The sequence below is a fragment of the Scyliorhinus canicula genome, chromosome 27, assembly GCF_902713615.1.
Source record: "Scyliorhinus canicula chromosome 27, sScyCan1.1, whole genome shotgun sequence".
NCBI lineage: Eukaryota > Metazoa > Chordata > Chondrichthyes > Carcharhiniformes > Scyliorhinidae > Scyliorhinus > Scyliorhinus canicula.
The window spans coordinates 3675017-3691669 of NC_052172.1; the positions used below are offsets into that span (position 1 = coordinate 3675017).

The window sequence follows — 16653 nt, forward strand, 5'->3', positions numbered from 1 at the left end:
TTTTAAAAAGGTACCAGTTTCTTCAATTTAAATCTCAGAAATTAGTTTGAGGGAACGGGGTTTCAAACTGGAGAAAGCTTTTCATGCGGTCATGAATGTTGAACTCCACCAAGACGGTGAATTTTTAAATAGTCCCTTTGAACAACTTGAAGTAAAACAAAGTTCTGAAAAGGGGAGTAGTGTATTCCTGGTAAGGATCACAGTCTTAAGAAGTATCTCAGGTTGTCATTGAGATGGAAAGTCAAAGAGAATCACACTGAGCTGTTGAGTTGTATTTTCTAGCACCTTGCGCAGTAAAAGGCACGACTCTCAGAACACAGTCTGCTGCTGTGGAGAAGCAGGGAAAATCTGTTCGAGGAAAAGCCCAAGAAGGATGCTTTTAAGGGTTCTGTCTCTGTTCCAAAGAAAGGAATCAGAACTGATGGGGTTCTCAAAGATTTAAGGAATGGGGATTCATCGAGGTGTCCCTTGCCAAGTTCTTGAAACACGGGCGGAGTGGAACAACAGTCGAAGGACACTGGATGTTTCAACCTGGCATGGAGGAGAATGGCGAACCTTTGCTGGATTGCTGGGAGTGAACTTGAGACTGTTCCATTGATGCTACATATCTGCCAGAAGCACAGCGTATAAAAAGTGTGTTCTGTGAGCCATAGTTTTGGTGTGTTAGCTAGTTAATGCAAAACATATCTTTTTCTTTAGTTTGAGGTTTTAGATGCCTGTTAATTAATGTTTGATCTGTGGTGGTTTTAGTTTGTGTTACAGTAAAAGTCTTAAAAAGTGCAATATCTGTGCTTTGGCTATTGCTGTTGGTCTTTTGCAAAATTAATCTCTTTTTAAAAGTTATTGGTCTTGATGGGGGATGGTAAAAATACACAGAATGTTAACTGGTGGCGCCGACATCTGGGAAAAGCAGTGAAGGCAAATCCACTGACGGAATTTTAAAGCTGGGTTCTGTGATGGTGGGGGTATGGGGGGAAAAAAGGGAAGAATCTGTCTGGATTAATGGGCCAAATATTTTTCCCCGTTCCCCCTTATGTTGAAAAACATCGGCTCAGTGGTGTTGATACAGGCCTGTGTCAGGCAGGAGATGCAGTTCACATTGGGGAGGAACAGGTCTCCTTGAAAAATGTGTGTCGCAGCCCACCTTTAGGGAGAGCAGCACCTTATAGCCTCTCAAAGCCTTTGATGACTTCTTTGAAACTCAACCCCAAAGAATGGAGTCTCCAGTTAGATGTATTTAACTAAAATATTAAACCTCAGTTTGAATAAAGCACGGTGCAGTTCACACGAGGTAGAAATTTTCAGGAGATTTGTAACAAGATTTCAAATACTGAGAGTTACAATCGCACACCATTTAAGGATGACTGGAAATAAAATTCTGCTTGTTACTTTGATTGTGGCTGGCAGGGGAACATTATGGGGTATTTATTTGACGATGACGAATCAGTACTCACCCTCCACGTTTTCCTTCTCCCGCTGGCTGCTCTCTGCTCTTCTCTTTGCCTTCTCCTCCTCCTCCTGCTGCTTTTGTTGAATGCGGAGAAACAGTGCCCGTTGAGCCGCAGGAAGGAAATCGGGGATATTTACGTTGGCTTTCTGGCTGGACGAGACATTTCCATTCTCCGCACCTTCCATTTCCTCAATCTGTGGCAGCGGGACTGGCTGTCCATCGCCTTCGTCCATCTCTTCATAGTCACCTGGCAAAAACAGTGGGAAAAGAGTGATGAAGTTGTTTTCTGCGGAACTGGCTGAATTCTCACACATACCATTAAATCTTCTCAAAAAATGCTCATTTTCAACATAAACATTTATATTTCTATTCAATTCGTAACAGTTCAATCGAGTCATTTTTTTGTTTTCTGTTGAATTCATTGAGGGGATGTGGGCGTCGCTGGCTGGGCCAGTATTTATTGCCCATCCCTAGTTGCCCATCATAAGGTGGTGGTGAGCTGCCGTCTTGAACCGTTGCAGTCCCCAAAGTGCTGTTAGGGAGGAAATCCCAAGATTTTGACCCAGTGTTAGTGAAGGAACAACAAAATATTTCCAAGTCAGAATGGCAAGTGATCTGGAGGGGAACCTCCAGGAGGTGGGGTTCCCAGGTACCTGCTGCCCTTGTCATTATAGTTGGTAGTGGCCATGGGTTTGGAAGGTGTTGACTAGGAACCTTGGTGAGTTGCTACAGTGCTTGTAGATGGTGTACATCGCTGCCACTGTGCGTCGGTGGAGGAGGGGAAGAATTATTGAATCCCTACAGTGCAGAAGGAGGCCATGTGGCCCATCTAATCTGCACCAGCCCTCTGAAAGAGCACCTATATAGGCCCTCTCCCCTACCCGATCCCAGTAACCTCGCCTAAATTACGGGTCTATTTTAACATGGCCAATCCACCTAACCTGCACATCTTTGGGCTGTGGGAGGAAACCCACACAGACACGGGGAGAACATGCAAGCTCCACACAGACAGTCACCCAAGGCCGGAATTGTGCAATCGTGCCACCGTGTAAGGGGCAGCAATCAAGCAGTCTGCTTTGTCCTGCATGTCTTTTAGCTGCTTGAGTGTTGTGGGAGCTGCACACATCCAGGGAAGTGGGGAGTATGCCATCACACTTGGTTTTTTTAATTTAGAGTACCCAATTAATTTTTTTCAATTAAGGGGCAATTTAGCGTGTTCAATCCACCTACCCTGCACATCTTTGTGTTGTGGGGGCGAAACCCACGCAAACACGGGGAGAATGTGCAAACTCCACAAGGACAGTGACCCAGAGCCGGGATCGAACCTGGGACCTCGGCACTGTGAGACTGCAGTGCTAACCACTGCGCCGCTGTGCTGCCCTCTCCATCACACTTGTGACTGCTGTCCAGGCTTTGGGGGAGGTCAGGAGGTGAGTTACTCGCCGCAGAGTTCCGAGCTATTGTCCTGCTCTGGCAGCCGTAGTATTTATATGGCTAGCCCGTTCAGTTTCTTGTCAATAGTAGCCCCGGAAAATTGAACTGGACTAATCATACTGTTTTAATGATTATTGGGGTGACGAGAAACCGAGGTTGGTGGAAAATCTCTAATTCACCAGCAAATGAAGGGTGAAAACCGTCAAACCCTCCATTGTCTCCTTAGACTACACACCGGCCACATTAACCAACCTGTTGCTCTTAGAATTGAGCCAAAAGTGCTCATTTGACTATATGCTGGGGCCACACAGGATTTTGTGGCAACTCTCCCTCCAATAATTTATTCCCAAAGGGAAAATGGCAGGAAGAGGTCAGAGGTTAAGAATGGAATGGAGAGGGCAGCACGGTGGTGCAGTGGGTTAGCACTGCTGCCTCACGGCGCTGAGGTCCCAGGTTCGATCCCTCCGCCAGGTCACTGTCTGTGTGGAGTCTGCACATTCTCCCCCTGTCTGCATGGGTCTCACCCCCCCACACAACCCAAAGATGTGCAGGGTAGGTGGATTGGCCATGCTAAATTGCCCCTTAATTGGAAAAAAAAATGAGAATTGGGTACTCTAAATTGTTTTTTTAAAGAATGCGAGTGGAATCCTAATTCCCCAATGCTCTAAACAGTGTATGTTGATGCTCCAACTCATTGCCTTAGCTGAAATATGAATTGACTGCGGAGGAGGAAGAGAAAGGTCAGATAAAAGCAAATTACTGTGGGCGCTGGAATGTGAAACAAAAATAGAAAATACCGGACAATCTCAGCGGGTCTGACAGCCTCTGTGGAGAGAGAAGGGAGCTAACGTTTCGAGTCTGGATGACTCTTTGTCAAAGTATTTTTAATCGAGTAAAACTCGAAAGACAGGTAAAGGGCGGATCTCTCCACACCCGCTGCGGTGTGTTTTGCGGTGGAGGGAGATGCCCATTTTTATTCACCCCCGGCCACTTTGAAACCCGCAGCGGGATTCACCGGCGGTGGGTCCTGAAGATTCCGCTGGCGAAAACTGTTGGAAAATCCCAGCCGAAAAACACAGGTAATTTATTTTAGTGCAAAATAAATGCACATCTGCTAAAATTCATCTCCGTCCTGCACTGGAAAGGGCATCCTACCTGCCTTCCCATCTCGACCAAGTTCCATTGGCATTCCCTGCGGTTGGTAGTAGTTATCATAGAAATTGGGTTCCGGAGGAATAGGAGGCATCATTCCTGGATCTCCTTGCAAGAATGGCGGCATTGGAGGGCCTGGTCCTACTGGCGGTCCAGGGCCTAGCGGCATCTCCTCTGGGCCAGGGCCTGGCATGGATCCAGGCATTGGGCCAGGCATGGGACCTGGTCCTGGTCCCATACCTGGAGGAGGTCCTGGACCCATGGGTGGTCCCGGCAGCCCGGGAGGTCCCGGAGGCTCTGGGAACCCAGGCGGCGGTGGTGGGAACCGAGGCCTACGTGGAAAGAAAACAAATTAGTCAATAATATTCCCAAACTCATGTTTAGTTGGCAAACGACTCTTTCACAACCGTATTCTTCGAGGACAATTGCAGTCTTTCTGCATAAAACCAAACATTACGGTAAGCATTGCCTTCGTTTCATAGGATTCTGTGAGTTCACTTCAGTTGACATCTAAAGCCACAACGGATGCTCGCTGTTTCAGCTTTCTCTGAAGGTTGAAGGTTCTCACAGCTGAAATGAGGCAAAAGGGCTGTTTAGCACACTGGACTAAATCGCTGGCTTTGAAAGCAGACCAAGCAGGCCAGCAGCACGGTTCGATTCCCGTACCAGCCTCCCCGGACAGGCGCCGGAATGTGGCGACTAGGGGCTTTTCACAGTAACTTCATTGAAGTCTACTTGTGACAATAAGCGATTTTCATTCATTTAATTTCAAATGGCAGATCTCAAAAAGAAAACATACTACAACAACAAATATTTACAACGAATCTTCCCTTTCATGGCATTAGAAACATCCATTTCAAGAGAGGTTTGGCTGAAGAAAGTCCTTTCATTCATTTGACTTGATTTCCCACAATGTCAACTCCTTACAGCTTTGAGCATTCACTAAAGAAGATGACGGCCGGGATCTACCGAAAAGCTGCGTGGCGCAGCACGTCTTGCAAGGTCTAACGGGATATGACTCCCGCCCATCGTGGATGGGATCACTTTCTGGAAAATCTGCATATTAGAGTGGGACAGCTGGTCTCACTCTAATATACGTTTCCGAGATCTAACCGAGGCGTTGGTATCTACCTCCCTCACCTTGGAGACCTCGGGCGAGCTACATTCAGTGCTGGTCTCCACAAATGGGGACCAGAGGGAGCGGCACTCATGGGGGTCTCCCAGGGGGTTGGAGGCCCCCAGTTGCATTCCCTCTGGGTAGGGTGTTACCCTGGCACTGCTGGTGACACCTGGGCATCCTGGCATCGTCATCCTGGCAATGCCACTTGTGTGCCAGCCTGGTACTGCCAAGGTGCCAGGCTGGCATTTTGTGCGTGGTGGTGATCGGGCTGGGGGTTCTGTGGGGGGAAGGGGACGGGGGGGACTTCCTTATAGTGCGTTGGGGCTTGAGGGGGTTCAGGGGTCACATGTTGTGTATTTGGTACGGCATTTTAAAATGAGAGCGGGGCCAAGTATAGTCTCGTCGGGGAGCTCCCCGCTGAGGCTCCCAACCTACCCGGATGGGCGTTAGAGAGCGGGGTGCTCAGTGTGCGGAGCGCCGGAAAACAACCAGTTAATCTCGTGCTACGAGACTTCGTCCCCGTTCGGGTAGATCGCGCCTGACGTCTCTAACAATGCATCATCCCATCAAAAGTGCATTGGACCATCAGCTAGTTACATTTGCAAGTGCTTGGGCATGACTCCAACCGTACAACAGAGGGATAAGGATGACTCATGGGTGGAAACAACTGGCCATCAATGGACCAGAATGTAATGAAGTCACATTCAGCAGAGTTTTGTACAAGATATTTACTATTGGGGTGGCTCCAAAATTTTGTTTTTAAGCAAAGACGATAATATGCAACCAAGGATCTAAGTACATCATTAATGCAATCACGACTTTGCAAACCAGTACATAAACTATCCCAATGTACTGTAAAATTGAAGTTGTTTGAGAAATTGACGTATACAAAGAGCCTATTCACTTCGTAATCCCGGTAAACATAGGAAAGGATAATCCGGTGAAAATCCTACTGGGGGCTCAATAAACGTGCAGCTCCTTTGTTTTTAAATTCATTTACGGGATGTGGGCATCGCTGGTTAGGCCAGCATTTATTGCCCATCCCTAGTTGCCCTTCAGAAGGTGGTGGTGAGCTGCCTTCTTCAACTGCTGCAGCCCCTGAGGTGTAGGTACTCCCACTGTGCCGTTAGGGAGGAAGTTCCAGGATGTTGCCCCAGCGACAGTGAAGGAACGGCCGATATATTTCCAAGTCAGGGTGGTGAGTGACTTGGAGGAGAACCTCAAGTGGTGGGGTTCCCAGTTATCTGCTGCTCTTGTCCTTCTAGATGGTAGAGGTCATGGGTTTGGAAGGTGCTGCCTAAGGAACCTTGGTGAGTTCCTACTGTACAGCCTTTACATAATAGACATGGCTGTCACTGTCCGTCAGTGGTGGAGGGATTGAAACTTTGTGGAAGCTTCTTGAGTGTTGTTGGAGCTGCACTCATCCAAGCAAGTGGAGAGTATTCCGTTACACTCCTGACATGTGCCTTGTAGATGGTAGACCAGGCTTCAGGGGAATCAGGAGGTGAGTTACTCGTCGCAGGAATCCCAGCCTCTGACCTGTGCTGTTCGCCACAGTATTTATAGGGCTGGTCCATTTCTGTTACTGGTCAATGGTAACCCCCAGGATTAGGGCTACTGGTGAATCGTTATGGGACCAATTAGTAAATCATGTTAATATTTTAGAGGTACATCTAGTTCTGGGAAGGTTGTTGCTGTGAAGGTTAAGGTAACTAAAATGCTGGGCTTTAGAGATTGCCAGAACATCTAAAAGAAAGTTCCAGTTCAGCAGATTATAGTTATTAAAGTCAGAATAGAAGCCATAGAGCCATAAAACAGCAGGTGGCTTACTTGGCTGGAGAACTGGAGACGTGATGGCTCCATAGCTTGGGAAGAAGCGCAGTCCAGAGAGCTGCTTTGCTTTGGGAGTTGGAGCTAAATTTGTTTAAAAGTGTTCAGTGAAACCTGAAAGGCTATCTCATCATGGGAATGTGTAGAATTTAAGAAGTTTTTCTGGTTTAAATTTGTCTGTGTGTTTATTGGATGAGGGGTTAGTAGCAGTTTGGAATTCGTGTGGTTTGCAGCTCACATAGCAGCCCCAGCAGCCATTCAGTGCAGTTAGGGCTCCTGAGTGCGGGGGAGCTGAGTAGATGATGGAAGGTCGCGAGTTCTGTGCTGGAGAGGATTTGGGCTCAGAAGAAGCCCTTGGTAACCACTTATAGCTCAGTGCAGCCAGGTGACTGGCGTTCAGAGAAAACAAAGGACAATGCCAGCTTGATAACGTCTGCAAAAAGAGTTGGCAGATGAGCAGTCGCTGAATCAGTCCAATCTGAGTTGTTTTCGAGGCAATTGAGAAGCTAAATCTTTGTACAGTAAGAAGTCTAACAACACCAGGTTAAGTTCGACAGGTTTGTTTTGAATCACTAGCTTTCAGAGCGCAGCTCCTTCCTCAGGTGAATTCACCTAAGGAGCTGCGCTCCAAAAGCTAGTGATTCGAAACAAACCTGTTGGACTTTAACCTGGTGTTGTTAGACTTCTTACTGTGCTCACCCCAGTCCAACGCCGGCCTCTCCACATCATAAATCTTTGTCAGTAGAGTTGAAATCCATTATGAGAGAGACACAGTTTTAACGAGATATTGTGACTCACAATGATCACTGACATCTGGATGTGTTGCTGAGAAATTTGTGGGGTCCGTTTTGGCTGCATCTACCATTTAAAATGATTTTTTTCCAACCAAGGGACAATTTAGCATGGCCAATCCACCTACTCTGCACATCTTTGGATTGTAGGGGTTCACCCACAGTTTGCCTGTAAATTCATATTTACCTCAAGCTAATTTTGAACGAGTATAAGATAGAAATTGCAAGTTGCTTTACTTTCGGATTTTGCAAAGTAAAGTTTATTTTGTTTGTTTAAAACCACAGAGTCTTCGAGCTTTATTATCCTACTGGGTAACCGGGATTTAAAACTTTTGTCTACTTTAACCAAAAGGTTACTGGTCCCCAGCCGGACGTTTGGCACAATCTCATATCCTAGACTTTAATAATATAATTATAATAATCACTTATTGTCACAAGTAGGCTTCAATGAAGTTACTGTGAAAAGTCCCTAATAGCCAGCCCCTGTTCAGGGAAGCCGGTACGGGAATTGAACGCGCGCTGCTGGCCTTGTTCTGCATTACAAGCCAGCTGTTTAGCCCACTGTGCTAAACCAGCCCCTACAGCATTTGTTTAAAAAAACATTTTAAAAACAAATCGCAGAGTTATAACTGTTGACACATGTCTAATTTTATAGGCTTGTGTCTGACTTTCAGAGTCGGGCACACAATGCTTCTTACCTCATTCCCATTTTATGTGCCAGATGTGGAGTGGGTTGAACAACAATCTCAAAGAGTGAAGGGATCTTGTTTTGACCTGGTATGCATGGCAGTCCAGGGGGTGGAGGGCCCGGGGGCGGAGGACCCATTGGCGGGGGGCCAGGTGGCGGGGGGCCAGGTGGCGGAGGCGGCCCCATCATGGGAGGCCGGGGAGCATTGGGAATATTCGAAGGAGGCGGCATTGGAGGTCGAGGCGGCGTGGGCAATAACCCAACTCCAGGTGGCGGCTTCGGTAAGGGGGTGATCCCTTGTTTCTTTAGCTCTTCTACTTCCTTCTCGTCCTCTGCACCAGCTTCTGCCTCGCTGGCTAGCATCTGATTGAAAAGATGAAAAATCACCAAATTAATGATCGCTTCATACAATGACAGAGCACAGAGGGCAGCCGGCCAATGCCTGTTCTGGTTCTTTGACAGAGCTTTACAATGTGCCCTACTTCCCTGTTCCTTCTTTATTGCTCTGCAATTTCACGTATTTGAATTCCCTTTTGAAAGTTACAATTAAATCACGTTCCCATCGTCCTTTCAGGGGGTACATTCCACATCACAACAGTGCGCTGTGTAAAAAAAATTCATTCTTATTGCCGTTGGTTCTTTTACCCATCGCTTGCAATCTGTGTCCTCTAATTACCAACCCTCTTTATTTCCCCTATCAAAACCATTCATGGTGTTAGTCACCTTTATCAAATCTCCACTTTACCTTCTCAGCTCTAAGTAGGGCAACCCCCCCTCCCCGAGCTTTTCCAGCCCCTCCACATAACTGAACTCCCCTCACTCCTCGTGCATTCAGGTAAAATCTCTGCTGCATGCTCTTCAAAACCTTGACACCCTTCCTAAAGTGTCATGACTAGGGTTAAACGATATTGCAGACTAGGGTTTCCTTGCTTCTGTCCTCTACACTGTTATTCGTAAAGGGTGCAATGGTGTTGTGGTATTGTCACTGGGCTAGTAACCAGAGGGCCAGATACCCTGGGGACCTGGGTTCGAATCCTACCATGGCAGATGGTGAAATTTGAATTCAATCAAACATCTGGAATTAAAAGTCTAACGGCGGTCGTACACTGTTTGAACGGCTGCAAGTTCACAGCACAAAGCTGGTTGAAAAGTCTTGTCTGAGTAAAAGGGTAATTGGAGGAAGGGTAAAGTACATTAGGGACCAGAAAGGTGATCTTGTGGGGCAGAGTGCATGGTTGAGGTACCAAATAAGTGATTTCCATTTGTCTAAACTATTGAAGATGCTGCTGCCAGTGTTGCAGTACAGGAAGGGGCAGTGCTGCAACTGTACTGCAACACGGGCAGCAGCAATGTTGGATAGGATAAAAGTTGCACTCATCAGCCCTCACACTCAAAACGTCACCTGGTCCGGGTGGGATGTACTTTTGGAAACTGAGGAAAGTAAGGTGGAGATTGCAGACCCTCTGGCGTAACTCTTCCAGTGTTCCCTGGATATGGAGTTGGTAGCCGAGGGTTACATAAGTTACACTCCTGTTCAAAAACGAAGGAAGGGCAGAAACTGACAACTACAGGCCTGTCAGCCGAGCCTCAGTGATGGGGGAAACAATGGCCGTGTTTCGCCAAACCCCGCCACTGAAATCGGGAATTCTGATCGGCTGGAGAATGGAGCGTTGACGGAAAAACGGGATTGATGCCGGGTGCCAGACCCGTTGCTATTCTCCACTACCCCGCCGCTGGCTGACCGTAGCGCACTGCCCTCGATGGTGGGAAATGGAAATTAATGTTTAGCATACTGATACATGCAATTAAAGGGCTGGAAGCCTGCTCCTCCCCCCCCCCCCCCCGACCCTTTGGTGAGAAGTTGGCCAAGCGGGGCGTCGGAGGTTTCCTGGAAAGTCCACAACACTTGAAAAGGCTTCAAACCCCCTGACACCCTTTGAAATTCAAAACATTGGGCTGGATTCTCTGTTTGGGAGACTATGTTCTCCCGCTGGAACTGAATCATGTGGAATTCGAGTTTCCTTGAGAGCGCTGTTGAGTCAAAATTCAGATTTATGAGAGTAATTGAGGCATACAAAATGATTAGAGGATTAGATAGGGTGGACAGTGAGAGCCTTTTTCCTCGGATAGTGATGGCTAGCATGAGGGGACATAGCTTTAAATTGAGGGGAGATAGATATAGGACAGATGTCAGAGGTAGGTTCTTTACTCAGAGAGTAGTAAGGGCGTGGAATGCCCTGTCTGCAACAGTAGTGGACTTGCCGACATTAAGGGCATTCAAATGGTCATTGGATAAATATATGGATGATAAGGGAATAGTGTAGATTGGCTTTAGAGGGGTTTCACAGATCGGCGCAACATCGAGGGCCGAAGGGCCTGTACTGCGCTGTAATGTTCTATGTTCTAATGTACTTGAAGCAGTCTGCGTGGATTTTAGCACAGTCCTACACAGCAAACCAGTTATAATGGCAGACCACAGGGGAGTGTAACAAGCTGCATACAGTGGCGGGGAACAAAGGGCAATTGTTAACCAGTGTTTTTTGTGACTGGAAGGTTGTTTACAGTGGGGTTCCGCAGGGCTCAATGTTACATCTCCTGTATTTTGTGGTACATATCTACGATTTGGCCATAAATGTGGGGGGAATGATCAAGAAGTTTGCAGATATCACAAAGATTAGTTGTGCAGTAGACAGCCAGGAGGATTGATCTCGACTGCAGGAGGATATCAATGGACTAGTCAGGTGGGCGGAGAAGTGGCAAATGCAATTCAACGTAATTCCTTTTGGGGAAGTCAAACAAAGCAAAGGAATGCACAATAAATGGGAGAATATTGGGACGTGTAATGAAGTAAGGGACCTTGGAGTGAATGTGCACAGATCTCTCAAGTTAGCAGGACAAGCTTAATAAGGTTAGGAAGGCTTTCCTATGGAAAACTTTCCAATGATATCCGAGGCATAGAATTTAAGAGCAGAGAGGTTAGGGGGCAGCACGGTGGCACAGCGGTTAGCATTGCTGCCTCCGGCGCTGAGGACCCGGGTTCGAATCCCGGCCCTGGGTCACTGTCCGTGTGGAGTTTGCACATTCTCCCCGTGCCTACGTGGGTTTCACCCCCATAACCCAAAAGATGTGCAGGGTAGGTGGATTGGCCACACTAAATTGCCCCTTAATTGGATAAAATAATTGGGTACTCTAATTTTTTTTTTAAAGAGCAGAGAGGTTATGCTGGAACTGTATAAAAGATTAGTTAGGCCACAACTTGAGTAGGGTGTGTGGTTCTGGCCACCACCTTCCAGAAAGGATGCAATTGCCTTGGATTTCCGAGGATATTACCAGGGCTGGAAAATTGCAGTGGCCTCTGGAGGAGAGGAGGACCACTTCGAGAAGCGGGTTCTCCAAAGGCACCAGAATCCATCATTATTTTTCTGGCTAGTCGCATTAAATTAAATTCTCCAACTGCATGTGAGAGGTACAGAACAAAGAGATCTAGGGGTACAGGTTCTTTCACGTGCAAGAAGTGTGTTCAGTTGCAGCTCTTGTTAGACCGCTTGACGGCTCTGGAGCTGCGGATGGACTCACTTTGGAGCATCCGCGATGCTGAGGAGGTCGTGGATAGTACGTTTAGCGAGTTGGTCACACCGCAGGTGAAGCTTACTGAGGGAGATAGAAAATGGGTGACCAAAAGACAGAGCAAGAGTAGGAAGGCAGTGCAGGTGTCCCCTGCGGTCATCTCCCTGCAAAACAGATATATCGCTTTGGATACTGTTGAGGGAGATGGCTCACCGGGGAAGGCAGCAGCAAGGTTCATGGCACCGTGGCTGGCTCTGCTGCACAGCAGGGCAGGAAGAAAAATGGCAGTGATAGGGGACTCGATCGTCAGGTGAATAGACAGGCGGTTCTGTGGACGCAATCGAGACTCCAGGATGGTATGTTGCCTCCCTGGTGCAAGGGTCAAAGATGTCTCGGAGCGGCTGCAGAACATTCTGGGGGGGGAGGGTGAACAGCCAGCTGTCGTGGTGCACATAGGCACCAACGATATAGGTAAAAAACGGGATGAGGTCCTACAAGCGGAATTCAGGGAGTTAGGAGATAAACTAAAAAGTAGGACCTCAAAGGTAGTAATCTCAGGATTGCTACCAGTGCCACGAGCTAGTCAGAGTAGGAATGTCAGGATAGATAGGATGAATGCGTGGCTCGAGAGATGGTGCAAGAGGGAGGGATTCAAATTCCTGGGGCATTGGGACCGGTTCTGGGGGAGGTGGGACCAGTACGGTCTGCACCTGGGACTGGAACCGATGTTCGCTAGAGCTGTTGGGGAGGGTTTAAACTAATGTGGCAGGGGGATGGGAACCGATGCAGGAAGTTGGAAGGTAGTAAAACAGGGACAGAAGCAAAAGGAAGTAAGGGGAAAAGTGCAAGGCAGAGAAGACATAGTCAAAAATCAAAAAGGGCGACAGTACAAGGTACAGTGACTGAGGGGAGCTCAGTGAATAGGCCCAGTAATACTAAAAGGACTAAAACTGGAGATGTTAAGATTCAAAACAGAGGTAAAAAAAACAACATAAGTGTACTTTACCTGAATGCTCGTAGTATTCGGAATAAAGTAAATGAGTTGATGGCACAAATCATCGTGAATGACTATGATTTAGTGGCCATTACTGAAACATGGTTAAAGGATGGTCACGACTGGGAGTTAAATATCCGAGGGTATCAAACTATTCGGAAGGACAGAGTGGATGGTAAGGGAGGTGGTGTTGCTCTGTTATTTAAGGATGACATCCGGGCAATAGTAAGGGATGACATCGGTGCTATGGAGGATAAGGTTGAACCCATTTGGGTGGAAATCAGGAATAGTAAGGCGAAAAAGTCACTGATAGGAGTAGTTTATCGGCCACCAAATAGTAACGTTATGGTGGGGCAGGCAATAAACAAAGAAATAACTGATGCACGTAGAAATGGTACAGCAGTTATCATGGGGGATTTTAATTTACATGTCGATTGGTTTAACCAGGTCGGTCAAGGCAATCTTGAGGAGGAGTTTATAGAATGTATCCGCGATAGTTTCCTAGAACAGTATGTAATGGAACCTACGAGGGAACAAGCGGTCCTAGATCTTGTCCTGTGTAATGAGACAGGATTGATTCATGATCTCATAGTTAGGGATCCTCTCGGAAGGAGCGATCACAATATGGTGGAATTTAAAATACAGATGGAGGGTGAGAAAGTAAAATCAAATACTAGTGTTTTGTGTTTAAACAAAGGAGATTACAATGGGATGAGAGAAGAACTAGCTAAGGTAGACTGGGAGCAAAGACTTTATGGTGGAACAGTTGAGGAACAGTGGAGAACCTTCCAAGCGATTTTTCACAGTGCTCAGCAAAGGTTTATACCAACAAAAAGGAAGGACGGTAGAAAGAGGGAAAATCGACTGTGGATATCTAAGGAAATAAGGGAGAGTATCAAATTGAAGGAAAAAGCATATAAAGTGGCAAAGATTGGTGGGAGACTAGAGGACTGGGAAATCTTTAGGGAGCAACAGAAAGCTACTAAAAAAGCTATAAAGAAGAGTAAGATAGAGTATGAGAGTAAACTTGTTCAGAATATAAAAACAGACAGTAAAAGTTTTTACAAATATATAAAACAAAAAAGAGTGGCTAAGGTAAATATTGGTCCTTTAGAGGATGAGAATGGAGTTTTAATAATGGGAGATGAGGAAATGGCTGAGGAACTGAACAGGTTTTTTGGGTCGGTCTTCACAGTGGAAGACATAAATAAAATGCCAGCGACTGATAGAAATGAGGCTATGGCAGGTGAGGACCTTGAGAGGATTGTTATCACTAAGGAGGGAGTGATGGGCAAGCTAATGGGGCTAAAGATAGACAAGTCTCCTGGCCCTGATGGAATGCATCCCAGAGTGCTAAAAGAAATGGCTAGGGAAATTGCAGATGCACTAATGATGATTTACCAAAAGTCACTAGACTCTGGGGTGGTCCCGGTGGATTGGAAATTAGCAAACATGACACCACTGTTTAAAAAAGGAGGTAGGCAGAGAGCAGGAAATTATAGGCCAGTGAGCTTAACTTCGGTAGTAGGGAAGATGCTGGAATCTATCATCAAGGAAGAAATAGCGAGGCATCTGGGTAGAAATTGTCCCATTGGGCAGACGCAGCATGGGTTCATAAAGGGCAGGTCGTGCCTAACTAATTTAGTGGAATTTTTTGAGGACATTACCAGTGCAGTAGATAACGGGGAGCCAATGGATGTGGTATATCTGGATTTCCAGAAAGCCTTTGACAAGGTGCCACACAAAAGGTTGCTGCATAAGATAAAGATGCATGGCATTAAGGGTAAAGTAGTAGCATGGATAGAGGATTGCTTAATTAATAGAAAGCAAAGAGTGGGGATTAATGGGTGTTTCTCTGGTTGGCAATCAGTAGCTAGTGGTGTCCCTCAGGGATCTGTGTTGGGCCCACAATTGTTCACAGTTTACATAGATGATTTGGAGTTAGGGACCAAGGGCAATGTGTCCGAGTTTGCAGATGACACTAAGATGAGTGGTAAAGCGAAAAGTGCAGAGGATACTGGAAGTCTGCAGAGGGATTTGGATAGGTTAAGTGAATGGGCTAGGGTCTGGCAGATGGAATACAATGTTGACAAATGTGAGGTTATCCATTTTGGTAGGAATAACAGCAAACAGAATTATTATTTAAACGATAAAATATTAAAGCATGCCGCTGTGCAGAAAGACCTGGGTGTGCTCGTGCATGAGTCACAGAAAGTTGGTTTACAGGTGCAACAGGTGATTAAGAAGGCAAATGGAATTTTGTCCTTCATTGCTAGAGGGATGGAGTTTAAGACTAGGGAGGTTATGTTGCAATTGTATAAGGTGTTAATGAGGCCACACCTGGAGTATTGTGTTCAGTTTTGGTCTCCTTACTTGAGAAAGGACATACTGGCACTGGAGGGTGTGCAGAGGAGATTCACTAGGTTAATCCCAGAGCTGAAGGGGTTGGATTATGAGGAGAGGTTGAGTAGACTGGGACTGAAGGATGAGGGGGGATCTTATAGAAACATTTAAAATTATGAAGGGAATAGATAGGATAGATGCGGGCAGGTTGTTTCCACTGGCGGGCGAAAGCAGAACTAGGGGACATAGCCTCAAAATAAGGGGAAGTAGATTTAGGACTGAGTTTAGGAGGAACTTCTTCACCCAAAGGGTTGTGAATCTATGGAATTCCTTGCCCAGTGAAGCAGTTGAGGCTCCTTCATTACATGTTTTTAAGGTAAAGATAGATAGTTTTTTGAAGAATAAAGGGATTGAGGGTTATGGTGTTCGGGCCGGAAAGTGGATCTGAGTCCACAAAAGATCAGCCATGATCTAATTGAATGGCAGAGCAGGCTCGAGGGGCCAGATGGCCTACTCCTGCTCCTAGTTCTTATGTTCACGGCTCCTTGAAGGTGGTGTCGCAGGTGGGCAGGGTGGTGAAGAAGGCATTCAGCAGGCTAGATTTTATTGGTCAGAATATTGAATACAGGAGTTGGGACGTCTTGTTGAAGTTGTACAAAACTTTGGTAAGACCACACATGGAATACTGTGTTCAGTTCTGATCACCCTATTATAGGAAGGATATTGTTAAACTAGAAAGAGTGCAGAAAAGATTTACGAGGATGCTACCAAGACTTGATGGTCTGAGTTATAAGGAGAGGCTGGATAGGCTGGGACTTTTTTCCCTGAAGTATAGGAGGCTTAGGGGTGATCTTTTACATAGAATTTACAGTGCAGAAGGAGGCCATTCGGCCCATCAAGTCTGCACCGGCTCTTGGAAAGAGCATCCTACCCACGGTCAACACCTCCACCCTATCCCCATAACCCAGTAACCCCACCCAACACTAAGGGCAATTTTGGACACTAAGGTCAATTTTATCATCGCCAATCCACCTAACCTGCACATCCTTGGACTGTGGGAGGAAACCGGAGTACCCGGAGGAAACCCACGCACACACGGGGAGGATGTGCAGACTCCGCACAGACAGTGACCCAAGCCGGAATCGAACCTGGGACCCTGGAGCTGTGAAGCGATTGTGCTATCCACAATGCTACCGTGCTGCCCCTTATAGAGGTCTATAAAATAATGAGGAGCATCGATAAGGTAGATAGTCAACATATTTTCCCAAAGGTAGAGGATACTAG

General features: G+C 46.6%; 1 protein-coding gene across 3 annotated transcripts in view; it reads right to left on the reverse strand.

Moving 5' to 3' along the window:
• zc3h4 (zinc finger CCCH-type containing 4) overlaps nucleotides 1–16653 on the reverse strand; it is a 75151-nt gene that overhangs the window by 7443 nt on the left and 51055 nt on the right. For all 3 annotated transcript variants that reach the window (XM_038785937.1, XM_038785940.1, XM_038785938.1), the window contains exons 9-11: nucleotides 8476–8828; nucleotides 4040–4368; nucleotides 1455–1697 (exon numbers count right to left, since the gene is read on the reverse strand). In XM_038785937.1, the coding sequence (XP_038641865.1) occupies nucleotides 1455–1697; nucleotides 4040–4368; nucleotides 8476–8828 (925 nt within the window). The remainder of the gene's footprint in view (nucleotides 1–1454; nucleotides 1698–4039; nucleotides 4369–8475; nucleotides 8829–16653) is intronic.